Raw genomic sequence first — 24,566 nt, 5'->3', positions numbered from 1 at the left:
GCTCACCGTTCTTCTGATCATTTTGACCCCACGGGGTGAGATCTTGCGTGGAGCCCCAGATCGAGGGAGATTATCAGTGGTCTTGTATGTCTTCCATTTTCTAATAATTGCTCCCACAGTTGATTTCTTCACACCAAGCTGCTTATTTCTGGTGTCCTTTGACAGCTCTTTGGTCTTGGCCATAGTGGAGTTTGGAGTGTGACTGTTTGAGGTTGTGGACAGGTGTCTTTTATACTGATAACAAGTTCAAACAGGTGCCATTAATACAGTTAACAAGTGGAGGAAAGAGGAGGCTCTTAAAGAAGAAGTTACAGGTCTGTGAGAGCCAGAAATCTTGTTTGTTTGTTATTGACCAAATACTTATTTTCCACCATAATTTGCAAATAAATTCTTTAAAAATCAGACAATGTGATTTTCTGGATTTATTTTTTTCTCATTCTGTCTCTCATAGTTGAGGTATACCTAGGATGAAAATTACAGGCCTCTCATCTTTTTAAGTGGGAGAACTTGCACAATTGGTGGCTGACTAAATACTTTCCCCCCCCCCCCCTGTATTTGGTCATTTAGAGGGGGGTTTGATGTGAGACTTAGTACAGATTGATTTTTCTATCAGTTCAAAGTTCCTTCAAGTTTAAAAGATTGACCTCACCGCTGCCCATGCTTGAAGGGACCTGGTGTACTGAGGAAGTTTGTGTGTTATTTAGACCCTGATATTGGCGCCAGTTTCAGCATTCACTTCTTCCTTTTTCACAAATGTTTTACCCACCTCCGGTATAACAGCTTATGATTGTCTACTGCCTGCGAGCATCATGCACATGTCATTAAAAGAAGCACACAAAAGATAATTTTGCGGCTTTATTTATAGTAAAAATACTTTAGATACATACAAGCTGTACATAAACTGTTTGAGGAAAACATCACAGTCTTCTTATGGAAAGGAAAACAGGTCAAATGCACTGATACAAGGCAAAGAATATGAGAATCAATGTTTGCAGTGCTTTCAAAAAAGTGTGCAAGTGAAAGGCATTTGTTTCCACAATGTTAAGTTTGAAGCTTCCTGTAGCTCCACCCAGAAAAAAATAACAGTTGAAAGGAAAATATTTAGCTGAATTCTACCACCATCTGTTATTTCCCAAGTATTTCTTTTTCTCAAGATTTAGCAAAGTCGATTTTATCCCGTAAGATAAGATTAAGTAACACTTTTCCTGTGTGATTAGACTTGTGGCGTTATCACCAGCACCATGCCCTGTAAATCTTTTTAAGAAACATCCACTAAAGCCAAACTAATAAAGCCTTGTAAAATAAAACAATGGTGGAGAGCCGAAAAAGGCCTCTTTATGTCCATCATGTTCTGAAAGTGTGTCAACGTTTTGTTACAGTGTGCGCGCTAGTTACAGTTTCCTCAGCAAAGCAAGAGCACCAAGATGATTTCTCTACATACTGAAATGAGAAGGAGACGGTCACGAATGGCACTGCTGTGGGTGGCGTTTTGGTCGTTGGTTTAAGGTGAAAAATAAAAAACCTGGAGGCGAGTTTGACGCTTCATGAACCTTCAGCAACATGTTTGTGAATTGCATTAGCTGCCTAACTCGATGCCTCATTACTTTTTGGTGCTGAATCCTGGAAGTCTGGCAAAATACACATTGGAGAGAGCTTTATATCCTTTGCCACACAAATGCAGACCCTCAGTGGTGCAATGCAAGCCTTCTCCCCTACGAACACTAATCTGTGACCAAACAGGGAGGGAATCAATTTCAAATGAAGGGGCTCACTTAAAAAAGTTGCAAATGAGATCAAATATAAAACTTTTCTTCACTGCATCCAAGCACTGGCAATTTATTTCACCATCAAGCCCACTTCTTCTCTTTTTTTTATAAAACTATATCGTATACAATCATTTTTGCCCACTAGTAAGTCAATTTGAGTGTGCATTGGTTTTTCAGGCCTCTATCTCTATGAGATTGTTCTTCCTTTGTCTTGTCACTCAGATTGCAGACACCTACTGTTTCAAACTGGCAGTGCTCCAGGCTATCTCCCACCTTATCTGCTGATATTATCCTCTTTTCTTGCCTCCTGCTCTGCAGCGCACTTGTCTATGAGGCAGAAGTCTTGACATGATGCCCGGTTGCTTGGTCCCAGGCGCCAGTGGCTCCTCACTCATTCAGGGATAAGATGATGTCGTCCTCAAGGTCAGAGTTGTCGGAGCTGTCTGTTTGTGGGACAGGGGGGAAAAAAAGCAGATTTAGAAATTTGGGAGTACATAGACTGTAAAAATGCACGCTTTCTCTGTCAGTCTTTTGAATATACCAAGACAGCAGTTTTTAAATTCCACTGGGAAAGACAACATTTCCTCAGAGTGGCCAGACAAGCAAGAAAACACAGAAAGTGGACCAAACAGCAGCTTTGATCACTCCTTTAGCTGACACTACAGATTAGGACACCATTCTTCTGATGTAGCTTAACTTATCCTGGTTTAACATGCTGTTATCAGGCTAAGGGATCCTGGTAATTCTCCTGCAGCTGAGTGGGTACTTTAAAACACAGATAGAGGGTTTCTTTGTTAATCCTATCAAATAGTTCACTTTTATTTTAAAAGGCACATGAGTAGAGTTAAAACAAGGATCAGCTTCAATATAGTTGGCTCAGTGCTTATAATACAAGGATCATGTATTGCCATTGTCCAACACAAAATGCAGCTATGGTCCAAAAGAATGCAAAAAAGAGAGTCCTGGAGAATGGCTTCAGGACTCTCACAGCCTGAGGAGGAGAGAAGCTGCTCTGTAGTCTGGCAGCAGATACTTCTGTTTCTCTGTAATATCCTTTGAGCTCTTTGCAGGCACTTCTCACCGATATTACTGATGCTCAATAAATGGGTTACTACTGGTCATTCCAGTCTGTACGTTTTCCAGTCAGAATGCTTTCTATCGCTCCTCTGTAACGGCCCTTCCACACACAGGCATGAAAAAAATCTTGAAAAATCTTGAAGCTGGGCGTGTCTGAAGCTTGGCGATTTTTTGCGAGCAACGCGACCAACAACCAATCACATGAATCTCCCGCCCCCGACATACAAAGCAATAGCAATGTTAAAACGAAGTAAACTGGATATAAACTCTCCAAACAGGCGAAAACCTACCAGTTTCACCCACTGTCTCTGCCACCTCCCTCCATGCCTGGTTCCTCCGGTTTGTATCCCGGTAAATAGTTCTGGTCGTAAAGAACCGGGTGATTTGCTACCGTAATATCTCGTTTGGAATATGAGGAAATGAACTGCGGCTTGCACGCGGTTTGATTGGCTAGCGCTTGCACTGGCGGGATTTGCATAAACGGGATTTGATTGGCTGATGCCAGCTTCGCAAGCATTGGGAGCATCAAAAGTTGAACATTGCTCAACTTTTGAGGCTCACGATGCTTGCAAAGCCATGCTCCGCTCCCCACAATGCAGTTCGGCGAAGATTAAAAATCTTCTACGTCACCCCATTCAAGTGAATGGTCGAAGCTTTGAAAGATTTTTTTCATGCCTGTGTGTGGACGGGCCGTAAGACTTAACTGGTGAATGCTCCCACATTTCGTTTAGCACTTACATGCAGTAGGTGTGTTGGGAAGCCTCCCAGCATTCATACGGGCAGCAGCTTGATGGACATTTATTATTTATTATTGTGTCTGGTGTGGTTTTGTTTGAAATCATCCAGTCAATTCAGTTTTTTTCCACAGAATTCCTAAAGGTTTTGGTCTTAAATCATGGTTCACCTAAAGAACGTCATTTATTGTGGGGAATTGCTGTTTTAATTAAGTTTACTCATGTACTATTGCAGATTCAGGCTTAAGGTCATGCTCTTCTGACACCATCTGCACAGCCGGCTTTTAAAAACGGAGAAATCCAGAATGAACAAATCCTCTACAGTGAAATCAACTTGATTACCCACTTACGAAGAACACGTTCAGGACAACGAAATATGTAGAAACAAATACATAACTTAAAGAATTAGTGGGAAAAGCACATTTGAATAGCTTGCATTGATAAACCTCTCACCATTGTCTCCATCCAGATCAACATCTTCATTATCAGAATCTTCCTCATCATTGTCATCCTCATCGTCGTCGTCCCCAACGTCGACATCTTCTTCGAGAAGGCGAGCTACCTCTTCATCAGAGGGAGAGAACTCCTCATTCCCATCATCCTCCTCTTCATCGTCCTCATCCTCTCCACCGTTCTCGTTGTCTAGCTCGGCGATAAGAGGATCTGTATCGATGTCGTCGTCCGAGTCGTCATCGTCATCGTCGTCTTCATCCTGATCGTCATCCTCCTGGTGCATGGATGACAAAAAAAAAAATGGTTAAACTACAATTCATTGACATTTCTCGAGTCACTGCAGAATTAAAAGAACAAAATTAAAACCTGATCCTCCTCATCCTCCTCCTCTTCCTCTGCGAGTCTCTGCCGGCCGACTTCGTACAGCCTGCACACGGTGTCGGTGTTGACAGAGTCTTGGTTCTACAGGACGAGCAGGAAAGGGAAAGGAAACTGAATTATCCAACATATTTTTTAGACACATACATTAATCACAACCTTTAGCAAAAACGAATTGCATTTCAAACCCATATTAAGTATTTACCTCAATCACAGCTAGGTAGCAGTCTTTGGTATCGGTGCAAAGGTCAAATATGTTCCTCTTGACATCAATGGTGGCTGAGAAGAGAGGGAATGAGAAGTGTCAGAAGTACATTTATAATGTATTTAAGATATATATTAAGTAACTGCCAACTAATATAGTAACAAATAATCACAAAAAAAAGCTAAATTAATGTAAGGTGAGTGCAGGACAACTTACCGATGGGTTTGTAGTCTGTGGCGTTAAAGGTCCTGAACGATGACCCAAATGGACTTTTCCTCTGCACCTCCATCATGTCGTCTTCATCGTCAGCCTGCAACATTGCTGTAAAACCACAGAGTGAGAATATGAGAGTAAATACAAATGTTGCACGGCGCACCCATGTTTCCTCCTGTGAACCAGCTGCTTCTGTCTGTTGTCCAACACAGAGCCTTCTGCCCATATGGCTACAGTGAACACACACACACATACACACATACACACACACACACCTCTACGGAGTCTATTCACACCTCTCTTCAAATACACACAGGTCTTCTACTCAAACCTTTCACACACTTGCACTGACTGTGGAGTGAGATGTAGGCTTGATGCCAAATGCTCTACATTACCCATCATGCACTGGTTTCAGTAATTACCTCCATAGATGACGGTGCCGTTGTTGTTGAAGACTATTCTGCACTGGTCCAGAGCGGGGACTGTGTGGAGGAGGTGGAAGGTCCGCAGATCCCACTGAAACTCAAACTAAGGACCATGACACTCCTTTTCATTTGTATCAACTTAATCTGCTACACATGTAATAACACAGCGATTAAAACCATCCCCTAGGTAATGAAATCAATTATTACAGTAAAAAATATGTAATGTTCAGCGGTGAAATAAAAGCTCAACTAGAAATTAAAAAACTAAGTCATTTTTCTGGTTTCCTGGTTGGATTTATGTTCCAATGTATATTCATTTCTTTAAATGCAATGTTAATCATTTGGAGTACAAAAATGCAATCACTTTTTTTCTTAAATAGTGTAACATTAAAACATTTGGGGATGTACTCGTATACATTTTGGGTCGAGACTTAAATATCTCAACAGCTACTTGATGGCTTGCAATGACATTTAGAACGGATATAACTTTGGTGATTGCTTCACTTTTCATTTAGTGCCATCATAACAGTGATTTCTTTAATTTGTTTATGACATCAAACCTTAAAATAATAGCATTCTCATCAGCCTCAGTTCTACTTGGTGTTTTGTACTAGTTAGCAATTGTTAGAATGCTTACTCACTTAACTAAAATAGTGGAAATTATAAACAATAGACCTGCGAAACATCAACTTGTTAGCATTGTCATTTTGAGAATGTGATAACATAAGCATTCAGCAAAAGGTGTGCCTTAGTCGAGCCACACAGAGCCTCTAGCATTGCTGGAGACTCTTATTCTTGCTTAATGCAGTTCGGTAGGTGGTTTCCACAACAGAAAAAAACCCCAAAATTGTTAGGCTTTCCCCTACTGTAGCATACTCTTGTCAACCCAAGTAGTTCACTCTCAAGGATACAATCTCCGTGTTCACGATGACCTCCAGGCCGTTGGGATGGAACACACCGCTGATGTTCATGTTGAACTTGTCAAACTTGTGTATGGCCTGAGCTGAGCGCACGTCCCACAGCACGCCGTCGTTCAGCACAAGGTCGTCTGTTGGGTTGAAGGTGGCACAGTTCCTCTTGTAGTTGTTAGCCAGGTCTGGGTTGTTCAGAGTCAGAGTTACCTGTCCCGTCTGGATGTCGTAAATCTGGCACAGAGAAAAAACTGAACGTAAGCATTTACTATTTCTTTCTGTATGCATCTTGTTAAAAAAGAAAAATGCTGACATACGTACCCGTGCTATATGTTCCTTAGTACCAATGACTCGATCTTGGGAAAGCTTACTGAACTCCACATAGTGGTCGCCCAGAAAAGAATGCCTGAAGAAAACAAGTGCAAGATCTCACATTAAATCAGAAACATGGGCCAGTAGGGGGTATAAAAGATATGTGATTAAACATGAATTTCTTAAAGACACTGTAGAAAAAAATCTGAATCCATTGACAGAGTCCTAGTATTGCATTTGTTAGACTGTACGGTTGAATGATGCCAAGTGCTCGTGTTCTATAAACTGAAGACTGGCTGTTAGGCATAATTAAACAGCATGTCTTCTCCTTTCGGCAGCTCCCTCCTTCGACACCATAAAGCTGCTGTAACACGGGGCAGTGAAGACCACATACATGGAGGCAGTGGGATCACAGACAGGCGTAAAAAATGGTGTTAGTCTCTTGTGCAAACATCACTTACTTCATGATGAAGACGGATTTCATGCCCCAGAGCGCGGACAGAGGGTAACTCCAGGAGGCTGACGTTAAGAGCAGAGAGCCATCCTAAAAACACAAAATGTGATGGTAAAAGATCTCCTCGATGCATGTTTAAGACATCGAATATACTATTCTTTAACAAAATGAGTGTGTCTGATATGGTATAGTCCATTTTAAAAGTGTAACTGTTTGATGCATAATTACTTAATAATTAATTCCAAGAAAAGTTAAAATTCGCTAAAACACATCCTGAGGAGAGGGTTTTTTAAAATAACGTACACATAACAAGATGAGGAGGAATACATTCAGCAGCAACAACAGCAAGACGAAGCATAACATTTTGTATATTCTAGTAGCTCTCTGTACGGACCCGTGAGGGCTCCAGGTGAGTGATGGCTGAACTGTGACAGCTGTAGCTGGCTTCCTCCTGGCCTGTAAACACGTTGTAGAGTTTGAGCTGCCCCGTGCACGTCCCCAGCATCAGGAACCGCTCGCGAGCTGAGAAGGCACAACACATGAATCCACTCTCATCCTCGTCCGCCTCTCTGAAGACGGAGATGGGACGGAATCTGAGAAACGGAAGAATTTAGAAAAATGGTCAAGTATTCGCACAATGTGTTCAAAGGAGGGAACATGAATGTATGAAAGCTACCAACCTGCTGAAGATGAGATGTCTGTCAAAGCAGCCTCCATCCACGCCTCCGTATTTAGGATAGATAACCCGCCGTGTGTGTCGGGACGTAAAGTTGATGGGTGCTTGGCGTCTCTGTTTGGGCTCGGGGCATTGATGGGGGGTGAAGAGAGAGAAAGGCGGGCATGTTGCCACAGGGTTCTTACAGCGCGCATGCTGTTCCCTCAGGTACTCTGTGATAATGCTGTCCAGTGCAGGGGGGGAGGGCAGGTGCCTGTCAAACTGCTTCTTCATGGCCGGACTCTGGCTGAAGGCGCCGTGGTCAGACTTCTGCCTCAGCACCCGGGGTTTCTTGCAGCTCACCGTAGTACACGGCGCTAGCCTCTCCCGAGAGAAAACGATTCGACCAATCAGTGGGGAGCCGTTGGTACAGGGCGGGACACACGGTGAGGGGAGAGCAGTGGAAGAACACAAGTTGAGTAGTGACGGGGAGGGACGTGATTGTGGATTGCTGCATCCTGGGGAGGACGAATGAGAGGGATGATTTACGAGTCTTAACCCGACACCGTTGGCCAGCCGTGGGGTGCGGGGTAGAGTAGCAACAGGGGAGACAGGTAGGGGGGGTGCGACAGGAGGGAAAGCAGAAGCTACATGTGAAGAATGAGACAGACATGTCATGGGGAGATCTGCCTCCTTGGTGAGTGTGGTGGCGGTGTCATGAAGGCCTTTGGCAACCAGGTGGTTCCTGATGAGCAGCAGCAGCTCTTTCTCTGGGAAGGAGATCCTGGACTTGGCGACCACACTGGCCCTCTGCAGCCACGCCAGAGACACGTCCGTACCGATCATCAGCGGCTTCCCGGAGATCCTCTCTATCAGCTCGGCTGCAAACTTACAGAACTTGACATGTTCGCTGCGTTTGTCCTGCAGCACAGGCTCCTTCATGAGCTGCTGGATGTGTCCGCTGCTGAACAACGGCAGCTTGCTGATGATCTGTCTGACGGAGGTGGAGCGAGACAGACCCACCAGAGCTTTACAAGCCAACGCTCGGATCTGATCTGCATCCGTGATGGGCATCTTCACCGTCAGCAGGGACAGCAGCACCTACAGGAAAGATGCAGTATGTCAGTAAAAAAAAACGTGTTTACCGAACCAACAAAACACAGTAAAACACATGTTTTGCCGTATGCTTCTTGCAGCGTTTTGGAACAACAGTTGTCATTTTACAGCCAGACATTTAAATGTATCTGAATCCTAGGCAAGATGAAGACATCATTGTGTTATGAAGGGTAATTTGATGCCTAGTGAAGCCACAGCAACAGACTTGTGCGCTGCCTGTGAATTAGCATGTCATTATGTCTGGCCTCTGCAACGTCCCAACTACAGGTCCAGATGTCCCAAAGTAATATACTGAAACCAATCTCCTGCTGTGCTTTGCATGGCGCCCTTAATGCATTCAGTGTATAAATGTGTGTGTATATGTATGTTTTGGTGTGTAAAGCTTTAAAACATGTGCAAGGTTCCCAAGATAAATGCCGTATATAAAGCTAGCCCATTTCAAACGGCAGTTCTTAGCAGCACCATCATGATGCTCAAAAGGTGTTCACAGAATGAGTAGTAAGACTTAGTGGCAAGTACAACCTTCCCAAAGGATATAGTAACTGGTGTTATTTATCTCTACCTTGATGCCATTGTTGGACTGCACCACATTCCACATCTTAGTGAGCACACTCTCGCTGGCTTTGGTCTGCTGAGGCAGGCGGCGGCGGGGGGTTCCTGCGATGAACTTGCCAATGCTGGACACGCGTTTGTCTGGAGCACACACGCAGTTGATGGCGACCTGCAGAGCGGACTTCTGAATCTCGGCATCGTTTACAAACACCTCGCCCTCTGCTACGGCCAGGACTATACTCATTCCTGAGGGGAAAAAAGAAATAATCCTACAATGAAACGAATATCCTTGAACAAAAATAATACATGGAATTGCGCCATCTCTCAGCAGAGCTGGGAAATAAAAAGACACTGCATGGTATTACAATCTGTGGAATGCATTCATCGTTTTCCTTTTTATACACTACATTTCAGAAAAGGTTACTGTTCATGTTGCTGAAGCTGAATGGGTGGATAGATTAGAAATACTGCTGCTAACCCAATGTACTGTATGCTATGTCTTTGTGCCTACTAGATGGTTACACTTAAATTGTTATTTCGTATCAAATACAAAACAACTGAGTAGCATCACTTACCAACAGTGGAAACAGTGGATCCTCCCTCATCCAGCACAGCAACAGCCTCAGACAACAACATCTGCGTCTTAGGAACAACTGTGAGGATGCTCAGGATGTCCAGAGCGTAACGCACTGTATCGCTCCTAGAAACAAATTCATCATTATATCATCATTGTATTATATTATCGACGCATTATATCACCACATAACACATCAGAAGTCACTGAGAAGGCGATGGATGAAAGAAGAAGAAGAAATGAGAGTTACTGCTGGTCCATACCTGCCATAATACGTCCTCCAGTCACAGGCGATGGAGATGAGCTGCAGCAGGAGCTGGACGCATGAGAGCTTGTGAAAGACCTCGGCTGGTTCCCAGTACAGCCTGAGAGGACCGTACTCTATCAGGAACTCCATCATTTCCACCACCTGATCTCGGGTATAGCTGACCGCCTGGAAAACGAGAACATAGATAATGAAATGTTTGATAAATACATCTTCCAGTCCTTTTAGCTTGAATTTTTCCTCTGTGTACCTTATAGTATGGTTGGGAGTGAATGGGGGCTCCACCCTCTGTGCGCTGCAGGGATTGCTTCACCTGCTCCACCTTGATAGCCAGGTGCGCCTCAAAGTACCTGCGCAGGGCCATGCAGGTGTGCTTGGCTGTCTGCCTGCTGGAGAAAATCTCATCATCACTCAGCAGCGCTCCCTGGTCCTCCGGGTTCAGGATCTCCAGCGTGCTGATCTGTAAACAGTGACGTCATATTAGGGCTGCTCGATTATAGCAAAAATCATAATCTCGATTATTTGGGTCAATAATTGATATCAGGATTATTAAAAACGACTATTCATTTACTTTGAAAACATCCATTTATTGAGAATAAAAATGTGAACAGTATGTTTTTAACAGTTGATTACCCTGAACTTTAAGTATAACTCAACTGAAAAACCAATAAAAACAATTCATACCTCTTGTGTGTTTGATGTTGAGTTTTCTGCATTTTAAAAGGCCCTTCCAGGAAAATTTGCAATTCAACATTGGTTTTAATTGATGTAGTGTGTGGCATTGGTTTATGCTACATAAATAAAGACACAGATGGATATGTTAACATGGTTACATTGAGGATCACATGCAGCGGTCTGCTGATTTCTTACCAGGTTGACGAGGCGTCGGAGTCCGTCCTGCCTGTCGAAGAGCTCCAGCACGGCACGGAAAGAGAAGGAGATGGAGAAGAACATGGTGGCGTGGCAGCAGCCGGACGCATGTGAGCACTCCAGCAGCCACAGCGTGTAACCAACCACATCTGACAGGATGGAGTGGGGCAACATGCACACCTTCAGAGGAAAGGACACTACAATGAATACAAATGTGCTCTGGCAGTAGTTATGCAATACTGATACAAGTCTAGTATAGTTGACATGACAAGATCATTATTTTTATGACATTATTTGAGTAGCACTTTTCATGCAGAGAATTTTTTTACACAAAATAAGGAATTGTTGTTAATATAACTATAACAGAAGGAACGGACACGTTTGTTATTGTATCACTAAATTATAAAGCAGGCTTCATATTCTTTGAGGAATATGAAAATGTTACAGAGTCCAGATTATATCTCATATCATAATATATTGATATAACACAAAGCTTCAACATCTTTCTTTTAGCACATACAGTACCAAAACAAAAATCTGAAAGTAAAATATTATCCAGTTTGGCAGAAGTATAGATTTCATTGTGTATTTGCAGGATTTGTGTTTGTTTTGTACCCTTTCCATGGCATCCTGGTTATAGGCTAGGTAGTAGAGGCACAGAGACACTCCAGTAGCAGCCATAGACGGTCTGGGGATTTCCAACAACTTCTGAACTCCTCCATGAGCCACAAACTCTGCAGCAAACTTCTTGTGCAGCAGCAGAGAAGCCAGGTACTGCGAGAAGAGAAAAAGAAAATTGAAATAAGTCAGAAGTGCTCTGCCCTAAGTTTTGACAACAAAGAGGGTCAACAGGAGTAAATCGTTTTTACCTTGAGAGCCTCAAAGGTCAGCTGCACATCATTGGTCTGCTTTAGATCCATATAATGCATGAGCAGCTCACGAGCTCCCATCTGCATGAACACCGCCAGCAGCTGCAGGAGGAGGAGGAATGGGCATTAAAGACACTTGAATCATGTACATTCACTTTATTATAAAAGCCTATAAGTGACTAGCTGCTGGAACTAATGCTTAACATTAAAAAGAAAACTGCAAGTCTTTAACAAATGTCCTGTATAAACGGAAAATTCACACTAGGGGTCGACCGATAATCGGCCTGGCCGATTCACACTAGGGATCGACCGATAATCGGGGCCGATATTCCGCATTTGACCGATTATCGGTATCGGCCTTTTTTGTATGAAATTGCCGATAAAACTTTGGCTCTGATGCGGCCGTTTCTCTGGCTGCAGTCACCACTCTCTGTACACGAGCAATGTCCCGCCCACAGCGCTATCTGATAGGCTATTACTGAAGTGTCAATCAACACTGAAGATTTTCCGGGCGGGAGCCAGCCAGAGAGGCGGGACCTTCTCAGATTACCGGCAGGTGCGAAGAACGCAGACACAGACTGAAGCAAGAAGCAGCGCTGAGCGGCAGAGCCATACATGTATTTCGAAGGTAAATCAGTTGAAAGCCGAAGTTCAATAAACATCCCAATCCCCTATGCTGAAGTTGCAAAAACATCACGATCTTATGATCCAATTCTATCAGTTTCACAGTTACACAGGGACGAGGGAAGTCAGTCAGAGTTAGGGGTGCGTGCAACGTCTCGCAGCAGAGGGGGGGTTGATTCAGGTTGATATGTGAAGCTCATTAGCTATCCAACATGTATCTAGCAAATGTTTTGCAAAATATTAGAAGTGAGGCTACTCGACTAACGTTAGGTCTACTGTAATAGCCTCACTTTTAATATTTTGCAAAACATTAGCTAGCACTTGTGTTTTGCAGTTGCTAGCAGCTTATTGGGATGTTATGCTAGATACAGGCATTGTTTTGATATAATAAATTAAGCATTATTGTTTGTTAAGCATGTCAGCCTGCAGCCCCACTTTTAACTCTGTCTCTCTAACTCATTGCAGATGGCTGCACAAAAAAAAGGAAACCAGTTGTAAGATGTTTAAAAGTCCATTAAACATAATATATGCTTAAATGCATTTCAAAGAGGTTGTGTTGGAGTTTGTGTTATTCTACATTTTGACACCAAGATTTTCTGATTTTACTGCAAATGTATATCGGTTCCAAATATCGGTTATCGGTCTCCTTGATTACTAATAATCGGTATCGGCCATACTTTTCAACCCTCCCGATTTTCGAGGGAGACTCCCGATTTCATTGCCCTCTCCCGGGGTCATATTTCTCCCGCACTTCTCCCGATTTTTGACAAAATCAGATTTACTCAGGACAGCTTAATACAGCTTCACCATTGTTTGGTTTCCATGGTAACACGTCTCTTTAGTAGCGCGCGCAACTGAAAGTCTGAGAGGGTGAGGCAGATAGTCACAGAAAACAGAATCGACAACTACTCTACTCTCTGCTCACTCCTGCTCCTTTCCAGCCCACACATATGCTCCATCAAGGATGGTGCTACAGGCCGCAAGGCATTGCACTTACAACTACAATAAGCATGTTAATGTTAATCTAACAGCTCCGGCGATCCACTAGCACCCCCCCCCCCCCCCCCCCCCCCCCCATTTTGCATTTTGAAATGCTCCCGGTTTCTGAGGTCTCAAGGTTGGCAAGTATGGTATCGGCCTTTTAAAAAGCCATATCGGTCGATCCCTAATTCACATCACTCTTAAAAAGTATATGACCAAGAGCAGAATCATTTATTTAATCAATATCATGAGGAAGACTGACATCTGCTGGACAGTCTGTGACAAGACATGGCAAATGCATAACAAAGGTTACTGGATAGAGCTAAAACAAAGCACTTCTACATGTACAATACAATACACTATTCCAGCTAAAGAGAATAGACAAACCTCCTGATATTCTCCCAGAGGGGTGAGGTACTGCAGGATTAGCCTCTGCTCGATTTCGGGGGTCAGAGGGTACAGATGATAGTTGTTGCCAATCACCCAGGGGCTCATCTCTGACCAGCTGCTGTTGGAAAGCTCGCTAAAGTTCCTGTCTGGGTCTGGCAAGGAGAAATTTAGCTTCTGTTTTGAGGTCCTGCCGCTCTCCCTATCTGCCTTCCTTTTCAGGAAGCTGCTGCCATCCGACATGCCTTGGTATGTCATTGAACCAGGGGCAGACATGGGCTTCATCATAGTCTTAACAGCAGAGTTGGCACGACTGCTGGTCTTATGAGGGGAGTTGAGTCGGAACGAAAGCTCGTTTTCAGGCTCGATGGTTGAGAAGGCAATTTGGCCATCCTCCTCTGTCCCCTCCCTTTCAGCACCGTTCCTCCCCGGTGCGAAGGACTTCTCTTCAAAGCTTCCGTCAACAGTCTCCTCGTCCAAAGTGAGCAAAGGCTCACTCAAATTCTTCCAGGGGCTGGGCCGTTTGATTTCCCTTTTATTCTCAGCATCTTTATCCTGGAGCTCACGCAACCGATGCAGCATCAAAGGCACCTGTCAAAGTGAGGCAGTAAAAACAAGTTGATGGAAAGTTGCTACTTTACATTACATTACATTACTTGCTAAAGCTCTATCAATTATTGAAATAACCTATCAGTATGTATTTTCATATTCGTATGTTAATTAAAATAAACATTTGGGACCGCAGTATTCCCTACTGACCAAAACAGAGTTCTCCTCCCTGTAGTTGGCTGCGATGTCCTGGTTCTCCATAGCACCGGCCAACAAGCCCGTAGCGTAGATCCTGAGCGGCTGCTCGGCCTCCTGAGCCCACTTAAACAGCCTCTCAACTATGCCCTCCTGAGAAGAGCCAACACAGCGGAAGTTTGAAATGCATATAGAAACACAACTTTGAACTTTTTGAATCTACTTTATGACTCAACAAAACTACCGGGAAATCCTCCTTTTACCTTGTGCCCTATTCCATTATCAATTGCTATAGGCTAGGTAAATAAAAGAAACTAGTGTGCCTGAGTAATACCAAAAGTGAAAATAAGAACTTATCCCTTTTTAATCTTACTCTACTTTGTTGCTGTTATGGTCTACTTTATGATGTATTCAATCATTCTAAACAGAAATCTATATTACTGCCTGTAGAAGGCATGTAAACATGTATTATATTCTTCAACCACTAAACCGAGCATGCTGAATATGCATCTGGGAAACTATAAGAACATCACAGGACAATATAACAAGTGAAATAAATTAAACATGTTGTTTGATCAGAGAAATAAAAAATGCTTTAGTCTTTTTATTAGATAAGAAATCACCCACCTTTTCCTGAAAGACAACAGCCGTCTCCAATCCAGGCATGATGTTCTGAAGCAGGCGGCATGCTGCTGCATTTAGGGGAAACTCTCTGCTGGTCATCACATAGCTATTCACCAGCTACAAAAGAAGAAAAAAGGAATGAAACCCTTTGTAACTAAGAAGCTATAAATTGTCCCTTATTTTGCATAAAAACAGTCTTGGTTGAGTCCCTCCATTCTTACTGTGTTCATAAAGTCATCATTCTTGAACAGGATCTTGAGCAGTTGCCCCAACACACATTCTGGATCAGCTCTCCCTAGTGGCCAAAAGGGAAATGTCAAAAACATAAACAATATTCAAATCTCCAGCTTTCTTCACATCATGATCTTTTTCTGTCTTCTTTCATACCAGGGTGTCGATCATCAAAAGGGTCGGGGTCCGCTTTGTGGTATTCCTCTGTCTCTTTCTCAACAAGCTCTGAGATTCTGAAAGTTACAGCACATCAATCATTTACAATCTTTAAGTCGGCTGCACATTAGAACTACATTTGTTGAACTCACTAAATCATACAGGCTTTTACTAAACGACTTACTTGGTGATGATGTTAACCAGCTCCTGTGTGCTGCCTTGCTGCTCCCTCTCCCACTGTTCCAGTAAAGCAGTCAGCTCTGCCTTGGAGTCCACGCTGGCAGACGCCGACGCCATAGCGCAGCCTGTCAGGGTAGCATGCACTTAGTATGTATTTATTTAATTAATAAATCAGTGGCTGCATGTTACTAAGTACATTACTCAAATACAGTAATTTGGTACAAATGTAAGGTACTTACTATTTTCTTATTATATAATATTGTATTTGTTCTAATACATATAAGATAAATATATATTACTTTACTACATTTATCGGACAGCTTTAGTTGCCAAAACAATTTTGCATCCCCTTCCCATAGTTAAAACAAAATGATGTATAAAACGAAGATTCTCCTACTTCTAGAAATAAAGAAAGTATTTAAAAAAACAACTGGAAAATGCCTTGTCACAAAATTAAACATTTTAGAGATATGTGGTTCTCACGGAACAGAAATAGATTATGATATATGATAATATAGATTATGATGAATTTCTGCCGATAAAATTATGCAACAGTTTACAAAGGAGTTAAATATAGCAGGAGCTTTGACCTCTACAGCAGTAAAATGAATGTAGCAGTAATAATAAAATCCCCAAAAATAATATATGTAACATGATTCAATTAGTGATCACTACAATATTAGAAAACCACTGCAAGGGAACATTTTGCTGATCAATTACTTCTTTAACTTTTCATACTTAAAAGTACGTTTAGCTGATTATTCTTAAATACTTAAACATACAGTAAGTGAGGTTCTTAATACAACGCTTCTACTTCTAGTACAGTATTTTCAGAGTGTTATTATTACGTTGCGTCATCGCAATACTTCTTCCATCACTGTTAATTATTTACAATTTATCCAAACGTAACTGCAACTCCAAGGGATGATAACAATGTATGACCTAAAATATTATTAAAAAAGTAGAATAAATACCACAGAGGTGCATGAAAACGATTAGTTCGCTAAAATCAGGACAACAAAGAGAATAGCAGAGTTGCTCTCCATCGCTTCACTGAAGTCAAACAACAGAGTGCAGGTGCAGTTGTCCTCCAGGGACTGCAACTGTCAAACACACAGATCTGATACTTTTAATGTTAGCATATATAATGAAATATATAAACCTACTTTCTTGTTTGTTCGGGAACAACCAATTCACAATTGCGTGTTTGAATATCTTACATTCACATACAGCTGATACTCACTGTACAACGCAGCAGCAGCAGCCAACTCAGACTCTGCCTGTTGCGGTGTTTGGCTAGCTAGATTGTGGCTAAACAAGGAAGCTAATATACTTAGCCCGCAAGCGACGATCTTTAAAATGGCCACTTTTAAAGTCCAGTGCAATAGTTTACATTACGCCTGAGCTGTCCTGACATGAACAGCCTATTTGGTCGGATTCATATCATAGTCAAGCACTCAGACCTGCCTGTGCATGTAACCTAAGGCTAGCACTAGTAGCTAACAGCATCACAGGTAAACCAGGCTACTTAGCTAGCATGCTAACTTACCTCGTTGTTCGCTCAGTTCTTCCTCGGTTTTAGCGAATTTTCCAAAACTGATATCAGTCCAAACTTGGTTGCTCCTTGGTGAATATCTACGTACCGACCACTGTTTCAAAGCCAAAGCTTAAAATGCTAAAGTGTAGCTTTGTGTTCACGGTTTATTATCATTATGGCGAACACGTTCCTCACGTCATTTGACGAGCGACAGTCCACTTTTAATGACGAAACGATTCAATAGCAAAACATTGCGAAATATCACAACTGTCTTATTATAAATGACTACCAAAAATGATCATGTTTAAACTTGCACGATAGTTCTTAAAATATATCAAAACCACTTGATGTGGACTGCTAATGTTGTCAACTGATTAAATAAGATGTATGTTATTTATTTTCGTTTTATACCAACTTGTACTTTTTGGCAAAATGTCTGTCATGTATTTTCCAATTCTTTTTCCATCTCTTTTAAATTATTGTTCACTTACTCTTCTACCAAAGCAGATGACTTAATCCGGTTGATTGTGTTACTTGCAAATAAATGAAACAAAAAGGAAATCAACAATACATTGCATAAATCCTATATCCTATAAATAAGAAATCTATCAACACATTGATTCTATGCCCATTTTGTGAGCAGATTCATGATATCTGCCAGTGCTCTGATTTCCTAGCGTTATCTGTTTATGTGTGTTTTATATTTGTACCATGCTTTTTGTTATTAAAAGCTTAAAAATAAATAAATACCATATATTTCCCAGCCACACGTTCATTTCTGTTTTCACACAGTACACACAGCAAAAGGCTATGGAAGGGCTTGACAGGATTTATCATATCGACTCGATTCATGCAATGGAAATCCAAGAATAATATTAGCAAAAATGAAGAGATTTACAAATCCATGCATATTTATTTGAATCGAAAGCCTTGCATAACTTTATTCTTCATAGGAATTATTGCAAATGTGTGTCTTACATTGTCATACACATTAAAACCATTTGTTACATTATCATAAAAAAATATTCATTTTGCAATGAAAGCAAACTGATTAGGGTAAAATACAAACAAAAGACATTAAACAATTATTGATGCAAAAACACAATACAATTTCTATCACATTATTTGTAACAAAATCACTGCTGCCTTTTTAAAGCGAAAGGGTTCAGGATTTAGGGTTATATAATGGTGTCAATAAACAATGTGTTTATGTGGTGCGTGAATAAAATGGCACGTAACAATATAAATGATTTCCTAAAAATAAGTAATATTGTACTAATAAGTGAAACATTTATTAACGTCTGTGTAGCATTAAGCGTCAGTTATTATATATATGCAGTGACAGTTGCCAAATAAATGTTGTTGTAGTTTGTATGATGACAATAAAGATATATTCTATTCTATTCTTTAAGAGGCATCAGTTTTACTAACTTGTGGAAAGTTCATAGGTTAAATGCCTCTGTTTACCTTTATTGAACAATCAACTGTCCACATGTCAGGTACTCAGCACTAATCAGCAGAACTGACCTGTATCTCAATCTGTCTTATTTATTTAAATCTATTGGCTTGAAAGGAAAAAACCTTCATACACAACCATTCCAATTACATAACAGTACAGCAACAGGTTGCAGGATAGTCATCTGCATTCACTGTGAACTCATTCCCGTAAACAAAGTAAATGTGTGATTTCCCTTTCCATGAGTAGGTTACCTTGGTAACAGGGATCAGCTCTATGGTTTGACGCTGTAAAAGAAGAGTTTGAATAGGAGCATGTTAGACAAACAGAAGATTATAGACTTTGATCACAAGTATTGTCCAGTTCATGTTGAAAAAATGTTCTTATATCCAAGTAGTAGGCTATAAATAGAGTGGATGCAACATTACCTGTTGTAGAATGCGTGACGTCCTGGAGTATTTGCCTTGGTGATCATGGACAAGGCGCTGTGCAGCATTCACCACAGTAGGGTCTGGGAAGCCTACCAGTGGGTACACCTGCACAGAGTCAACAGAAAAAAGTAAGTGTTAACTTCACAATACTATTGATGACATTAATTTGTTTCAATCATGCTTAGACAGCTATGTAACCTGAATGACATCTGCACCAAGGATAAGTATAAGATCCATACATTAACACATTGCATGGGCTACATAGTGGAAGGACCGTGTCTGCAGCAGCAGTTTCAGACCTCTATCAGTGTCAGACAGGAAGGATTCAGCCACAGATATGCTGTGTGGTCACCCACACTTTGACTTACTGAGAGCCAAAAATGTATCGTCCCAATAAAAACTAAAGAGAATATACTTCAAGCCTAAAAAGAGGCTTCAGGGTTAATCAATGTTGTGTGAGATGGTAGACCATTGCATTTAATGTGGTTGAAACACATCCTGTGTTGACAACCTGTTTGTGTAAATATAAAGGTGACTTTAAATGTGTACAACTAACCAGCAGGCAAATATTCATAATATTTTGTAAAGGAAAATGTATAATTTGCTTTGAGACTCAAGATTTTGACTAATCTAGAATATCAATCCTATTCAAATTGATTTAAAGAAAACGAGCACCGACATTCCTCACGAAGAAATCTGCATGTACTATGTGTTAAAAAACAAAACACATAATACTCTAATACCCATATGTTGTGCCCGCTGAAAAAGTGAATAATAATATTTTACCAGGTATTGAGTGTCCCTGAAAAGCTCCTTGCCGGACACCTTGCTGAGATTTTCTGCCTGCAGCCCACTGGACTGTTCTACCACATAGTTCTCAGAGTTGTTGGTCCTGCAAGAAGGTACATAAAAAGGAAGAAATCCAGATTAATTTTACAACTGTAAAATACAATACAACAACAAGAATATAAAATAACCATAAATGATGTTGACCTCTACATTGTTAAGGAAGACTATTAATTTAATTCAGTGGTCACCGCAACCTTTTTAAGCCCAAGATAACCGACCTCGGCCTAGGTGAAAGGCGAGATCTACCTATTGCAGAATTGAGTGGAAAAGACGACCCAGACAGTGCTTCCAATTTGAGGCCTTTTATATAGGCTAATTGCATCTGAATTACTCTTACAATGAAGGCTCCATAATCAGCTCACGGCATATAGGCAGGGGTAAAGTGCTATTTTTTTTAGAGGCAGACCTCACCTCCTCTAGGGGGTCCTCACCTCCTCTAGGTCCTCACCTCCTCTAGGGGGGTCCGGGGGGATGTTCCCCAAGGAAGACTTTTTTTTAAATATTGAAGTTGAAAGTATCAATCCGGTGCACTTTGAGAGCAACATGAAGAGATCTATGGATACCTCTCTCAGCAACCATATGAAACAGAACTGTAAACACATTTTTTTTCTTTATGGATATTTTACAAATCACTCCCCTTTTAAACTGTATTCTTGTTTTACTGCCATATAGTATTTCATACCTGTTTTTCATTTATTCTCTTATTGTATGTATAACTATAATGATCATATGAAGGCGTGCCGCGGAAATAATCTTTTGAATAATTTGTGACAAAACCGTTCTAAACACTCAAGAGTCCTTTAGCTCACCTGAGCCCCTCAGTCTGACAGAGGAGGATCTCCTCCAGCTTGTTGTGGAAACAGCTCCTTATGTCCATTAGTGCTGCTAGCTAACCAGATGCTAACATCACGGTCCCCGCTAGCACCAGTCCCCCTCTCCCCCTCTCCCCCTCTCTATCACACTAAACGAGCTTGAATGACACAAGCATACGTGTATTTCCATGCAACTCTCTGATTGGTGTGGTGTCTTGCCTCTGTTGCATTCACTGAACACGGGAAATTGCAGTCCTACCGTCCTCTCTTGTGTCTTGATGAGGTTCACGTAAAGCACGGTTAATGTATTATATTATTGAGGTGTCTCAAATATACTTCAATCAAGTGGCACCTGCTAACGGGGTGGTGGATGATAGGTTTACATCTAAAATCGTGTTTTTCAAAAATTATTATTTTTATTTTATTTTTCTTTCTTTTGTTACTTTTTTTTGTAACGGTCCGCGATCTACCCGCACCACACTCGCAATCGACCGGTCGATCGCGATCGACTGGTTGGCGACCACTGATTTAATTAGTCATATCAATATTTCTGACAGATATGTTACCATTTCACAGTCAGGTTAATGTAGAGCAGAAGCTGTTGTTGTCCATGACATGTCTCACATTGCATCGATCCTTTCCCTTGACAGCGGTTGCAACTGTAAACAGAAAATTGATTATTAACTATAAGTGTATTTAAGAAAAATCAGAAACTTTATAAATTGCACTTCATTAGGAAGCTATGAGATATGATGGATTACACTTACTTTTCCCGCCCTCTGCCACTGCAGTGGTGGCATCGATCATCTCCGTGGCGGAATCCAGAGCCATTGCAAACCCAACAAACTTTCTGGAAGTAGCAATAAAATAAATCATATGATCAGAGGATGAGGATTAAAGTCCGAAAGTAACCCTTTAGATGAGTGTCTCTTTAAATGACTTACGTTACCAGCACCAGCACAGTCCTTGCAAGGTCTGCGCCCCATTCCGACACAAACGTGGCAGGGCTGTAAATAAAATGTTTTTATCAAACATACTCTTAAAAATAGCTTTTCATTCCTGACACATGTGTTTTGTAATTTACCTTTGTTGACGATGTGTAGGGAACCTTCATAATCTGTTGGTCGTCCACAAAAAAGGTCGGGGCTTTAGCAGGAACGTCCCATGGTCCTGGAGGTGGTTGGGCAAAGGCATCCACTGGCTGGCCTAATTGAAATGAAACAACATATTATTATTAATAGCAGTTGCTTATAAGTAGCTTGCTGACAGCAGAAAACAGAGAGTACAACGTATCTAAAGGTAGTAGTGCTGTACCTCTGTATGGCTCGTGACTCCACTCAGTAGATCTTGATTCATTAAATGTCTCCAGCCGGTACTAAAACAAAGTAAACACACAAGAGAAGTATTTACTTATGCACTGGTCATTCAAAGCAACCATTCAAAGTACTTCTATAGATTTCCCTGCCTTTCAAGCAGGTTTTTCAAACTCAAACTTGTGTAGAAATCTCCTCTTACCCTGTATGTATTGAATGCATCCATTCGAGTAATCACACCGTCCTTAGCTGGTCCTGAATTGTAGCAACACTTGCTGGAGGCAAACAGGACAAACGCCGCCCGGGCAGTATCTTCTGATATAGATGGGATGCTGTTGGAAGGGAGGAAACGAGATACAGTGTGTCATTTGGTGAAATGTTTTAAGAGGAAGTGATGATTGGAATAGTGCCTGTGTGCTCCGAATCTTACAACACATCGTAAAAAATGTTTTGCAATTCCTCAAGCAGTCGTGTTGAAAAAAATCAAATGACTTTTTCTTACTTCCAACTTGGTTGTGCAGGTCCAGGTTCAGGCTGAGGAACTGGGAAAGCAGGCATCGGAGGGGGCAGAAATCCACCTAGAGCAAATAATGAAAACAATGTTTGTACTGTTTAGCAATCATTCCTGGTGCTTTTGTTTATACAGTGCAGTATACACTTTATCGTAACAGTTTGCCAAAACATTCAAGGTTTTCATAATAGTGTTTAGTTTTGATTGACACAGTCAAAGAGGTCCTCATTATGTTATGCCCACCACAGTTACAAACGGGGGTAAACAAAGAAACACATACATTAAATTGTAGTCCAGTTACACGCCATTACTTCTGACAACTTTTAATTACCACCAGGAAAATGTTAACAAAAACGTAAAATTATAAGCTTGATGAAGAAGAAAAATAGAGCTGTAGTACTGGATTGATTTAAATGTTATGGGAGTACGAAATCAAGTGGTGTGACTGTATGTGACAGTATTGTGAAGTGTGATTTTTCACAGAGACAGTCATTTTGTAGAATATGAGTGCTTATGAGTATTTTCAGCATACTGTACCTCCTCCTCCTGCCACTGTTCCTTCATAGCCAGGCATGCTGTCAAACATGCTGGCTGGAGGAGCGCTGGGTCCCTGGGGAGCAGCTGCGGGTGGGGCGAAGAGAGCTTCAACAAAACAAGAAGAACCAGTTTAATCATGGATGTACTTTTACAGATAAAAAAAATCTTCAGAGATTGCTCTACGCGTCGTAAACAAACGACTAGACTATTACAAATGTCTAAACCGTTAGCTAATCTTCTGCACATTCCTACATCTTTAAAGAAAATCCTGCTTAATACTTGACATTTCCAAGTTGTAACATGTTTTCTACGTGCCAGCTTCTTCAACACCTGAATACATTGTTTTGAGAGAGACTTACCTTGCTCCTCCATGGTAATATCCACTCAAGGAAGGTTTACAGCTACACTAAAGACTTGACCAAGGGTAAGATGCTTTAACAAACACTTTAACTTCTAGATACGTCTCAAAGTATACAACTCCAACTAAAGCAGTTCAGTAAGGCGACTATCGCGCTAACAGCCTCAAATAAAACCTGTACGTAGAAGTGACGTCATTTTTGGTGTGTCCATGTGAGACGGAAGTGTGCAATTATAAATGTTGTAGGATAATGCCTTTATATACACGTCATTCAAAATTGCTAAACTTGAATTACTCCTTTACTTGTCTTACCGGGTCCCCCCTCTGCTGCTAGCATATAACCGGGGTTAGCCATTCCGTAGGTTCGGTTTCCTTCGCTGTCAAGTAACGGGGAAACGAAAGTAAGGCAAGTGATGTGAAAAACAATGTGGGCTAAATTCAGTTTCAAGTTCAGTAAAAAAAATCATCAGATACTCACCCAACAATAGGCTGATACTCCATCTAAAGTGCTAGAAAACAAACAAAAAAGAACTCCTTCATTCGGGATCTAATCCCACACACACATATGTGAATATCGCCTATCACCAATAATCATGTGACAAAAAGGAAATCATTCACCTCGTATCAAACCACACCCCCGGGTCATCTGTAGTGAATCTGTAGTCATCTGTTTTTGTTAAAAAGTACTTAACTTTTTTCGATGTGTTGGTTGAGTGCTGTGGTTAATAATTATTTCGAGAAAATGCAGTTTAAACAAGTAGAATGTAAAAGCTTTCACCAACAAAAACAAACTGTCCAGGAAGTGCGCACAAAGTTTCATAGTAAACATTTGTGAAGGTGGGCGTACAGAAAGCGTTAATAACAATAAAACCCCCAATACAATTACAACAACACAGGTATTTAGCTTCATGCACTTGCACTCAATCGTTTTTGAGTAAAGGTGTACATTCGAGTGGAATACAACAGGAACTAAAAGTAAGTGTAGTTCTGATGAAATACAGTACCC

At 41.3% G+C, this 24,566-nt stretch overlaps 2 protein-coding genes across 4 annotated transcripts; both read right to left on the bottom strand.

The window, feature by feature from the left end:
• Window positions 1-842: 842 nt before the first annotated feature.
• dcaf1 (ddb1 and cul4 associated factor 1) lies at window positions 843-17,517 on the bottom strand. Its single transcript, XM_079676993.1, has 25 exons — window positions 17,306-17,517; window positions 15,761-15,881; window positions 15,577-15,653; window positions 15,411-15,484; window positions 15,193-15,306; window positions 14,581-14,718; window positions 13,822-14,412; window positions 11,830-11,931; window positions 11,576-11,734; window positions 10,961-11,140; window positions 10,341-10,550; window positions 10,089-10,258; window positions 9,827-9,951; window positions 9,262-9,497; window positions 7,609-8,684; window positions 7,323-7,521; window positions 6,936-7,018; window positions 6,484-6,568; window positions 6,163-6,396; window positions 5,249-5,342; window positions 4,830-4,934; window positions 4,614-4,687; window positions 4,397-4,492; window positions 4,031-4,304; window positions 843-2,209 (listed from the first exon to the last, which is right to left on the bottom strand). Exons 2-25 carry the CDS (start codon window positions 15,871-15,873, stop codon window positions 2,154-2,156), a joined length of 4,665 nt encoding a protein of 1,554 aa, XP_079533119.1. The 5' UTR covers window positions 15,874-15,881; window positions 17,306-17,517; the 3' UTR covers window positions 843-2,153.
• Window positions 17,518-18,186: 669 nt separating this feature from the next.
• ssuh2rs1 (ssu-2 homolog, related sequence 1) lies at window positions 18,187-24,457 on the bottom strand. Of its 3 annotated transcripts, XM_079677181.1 has the most exons (14): window positions 24,179-24,457; window positions 24,039-24,069; window positions 23,873-23,937; window positions 23,203-23,307; window positions 22,657-22,732; window positions 22,357-22,486; window positions 22,156-22,216; window positions 21,926-22,047; window positions 21,786-21,848; window positions 21,609-21,691; window positions 21,408-21,500; window positions 19,967-20,072; window positions 19,178-19,285; window positions 18,187-19,036 (listed from the first exon to the last, which is right to left on the bottom strand). In XM_079677181.1, exons 2-14 carry the CDS (start codon window positions 24,059-24,061, stop codon window positions 18,896-18,898), a joined length of 1,176 nt encoding a protein of 391 aa, XP_079533307.1. In that variant the 5' UTR covers window positions 24,062-24,069; window positions 24,179-24,457; the 3' UTR covers window positions 18,187-18,895. The 3 variants fall into 3 exon arrangements, with proteins under 3 accessions (XP_079533307.1, XP_079533306.1, XP_079533308.1); XM_079677180.1 differs by lacking the exon at window positions 24,179-24,457 and having other exon boundaries at window positions 24,039-24,172; XM_079677182.1 differs by lacking the exons at window positions 23,873-23,937; window positions 24,039-24,069; window positions 24,179-24,457 and adding an exon at window positions 23,562-23,808.
• Window positions 24,458-24,566: the final 109 nt, after the last annotated feature.

The sequence above is a fragment of the Notothenia rossii genome (genome assembly GCF_949606895.1).
Source record: "Notothenia rossii genome assembly, chromosome: 4".
Lineage (NCBI taxonomy): Eukaryota > Metazoa > Chordata > Actinopteri > Perciformes > Nototheniidae > Notothenia > Notothenia rossii.
Note: the sequence above shows the minus strand (reverse complement) of the source record. Positions and strands in the feature narration are given on the sequence as shown.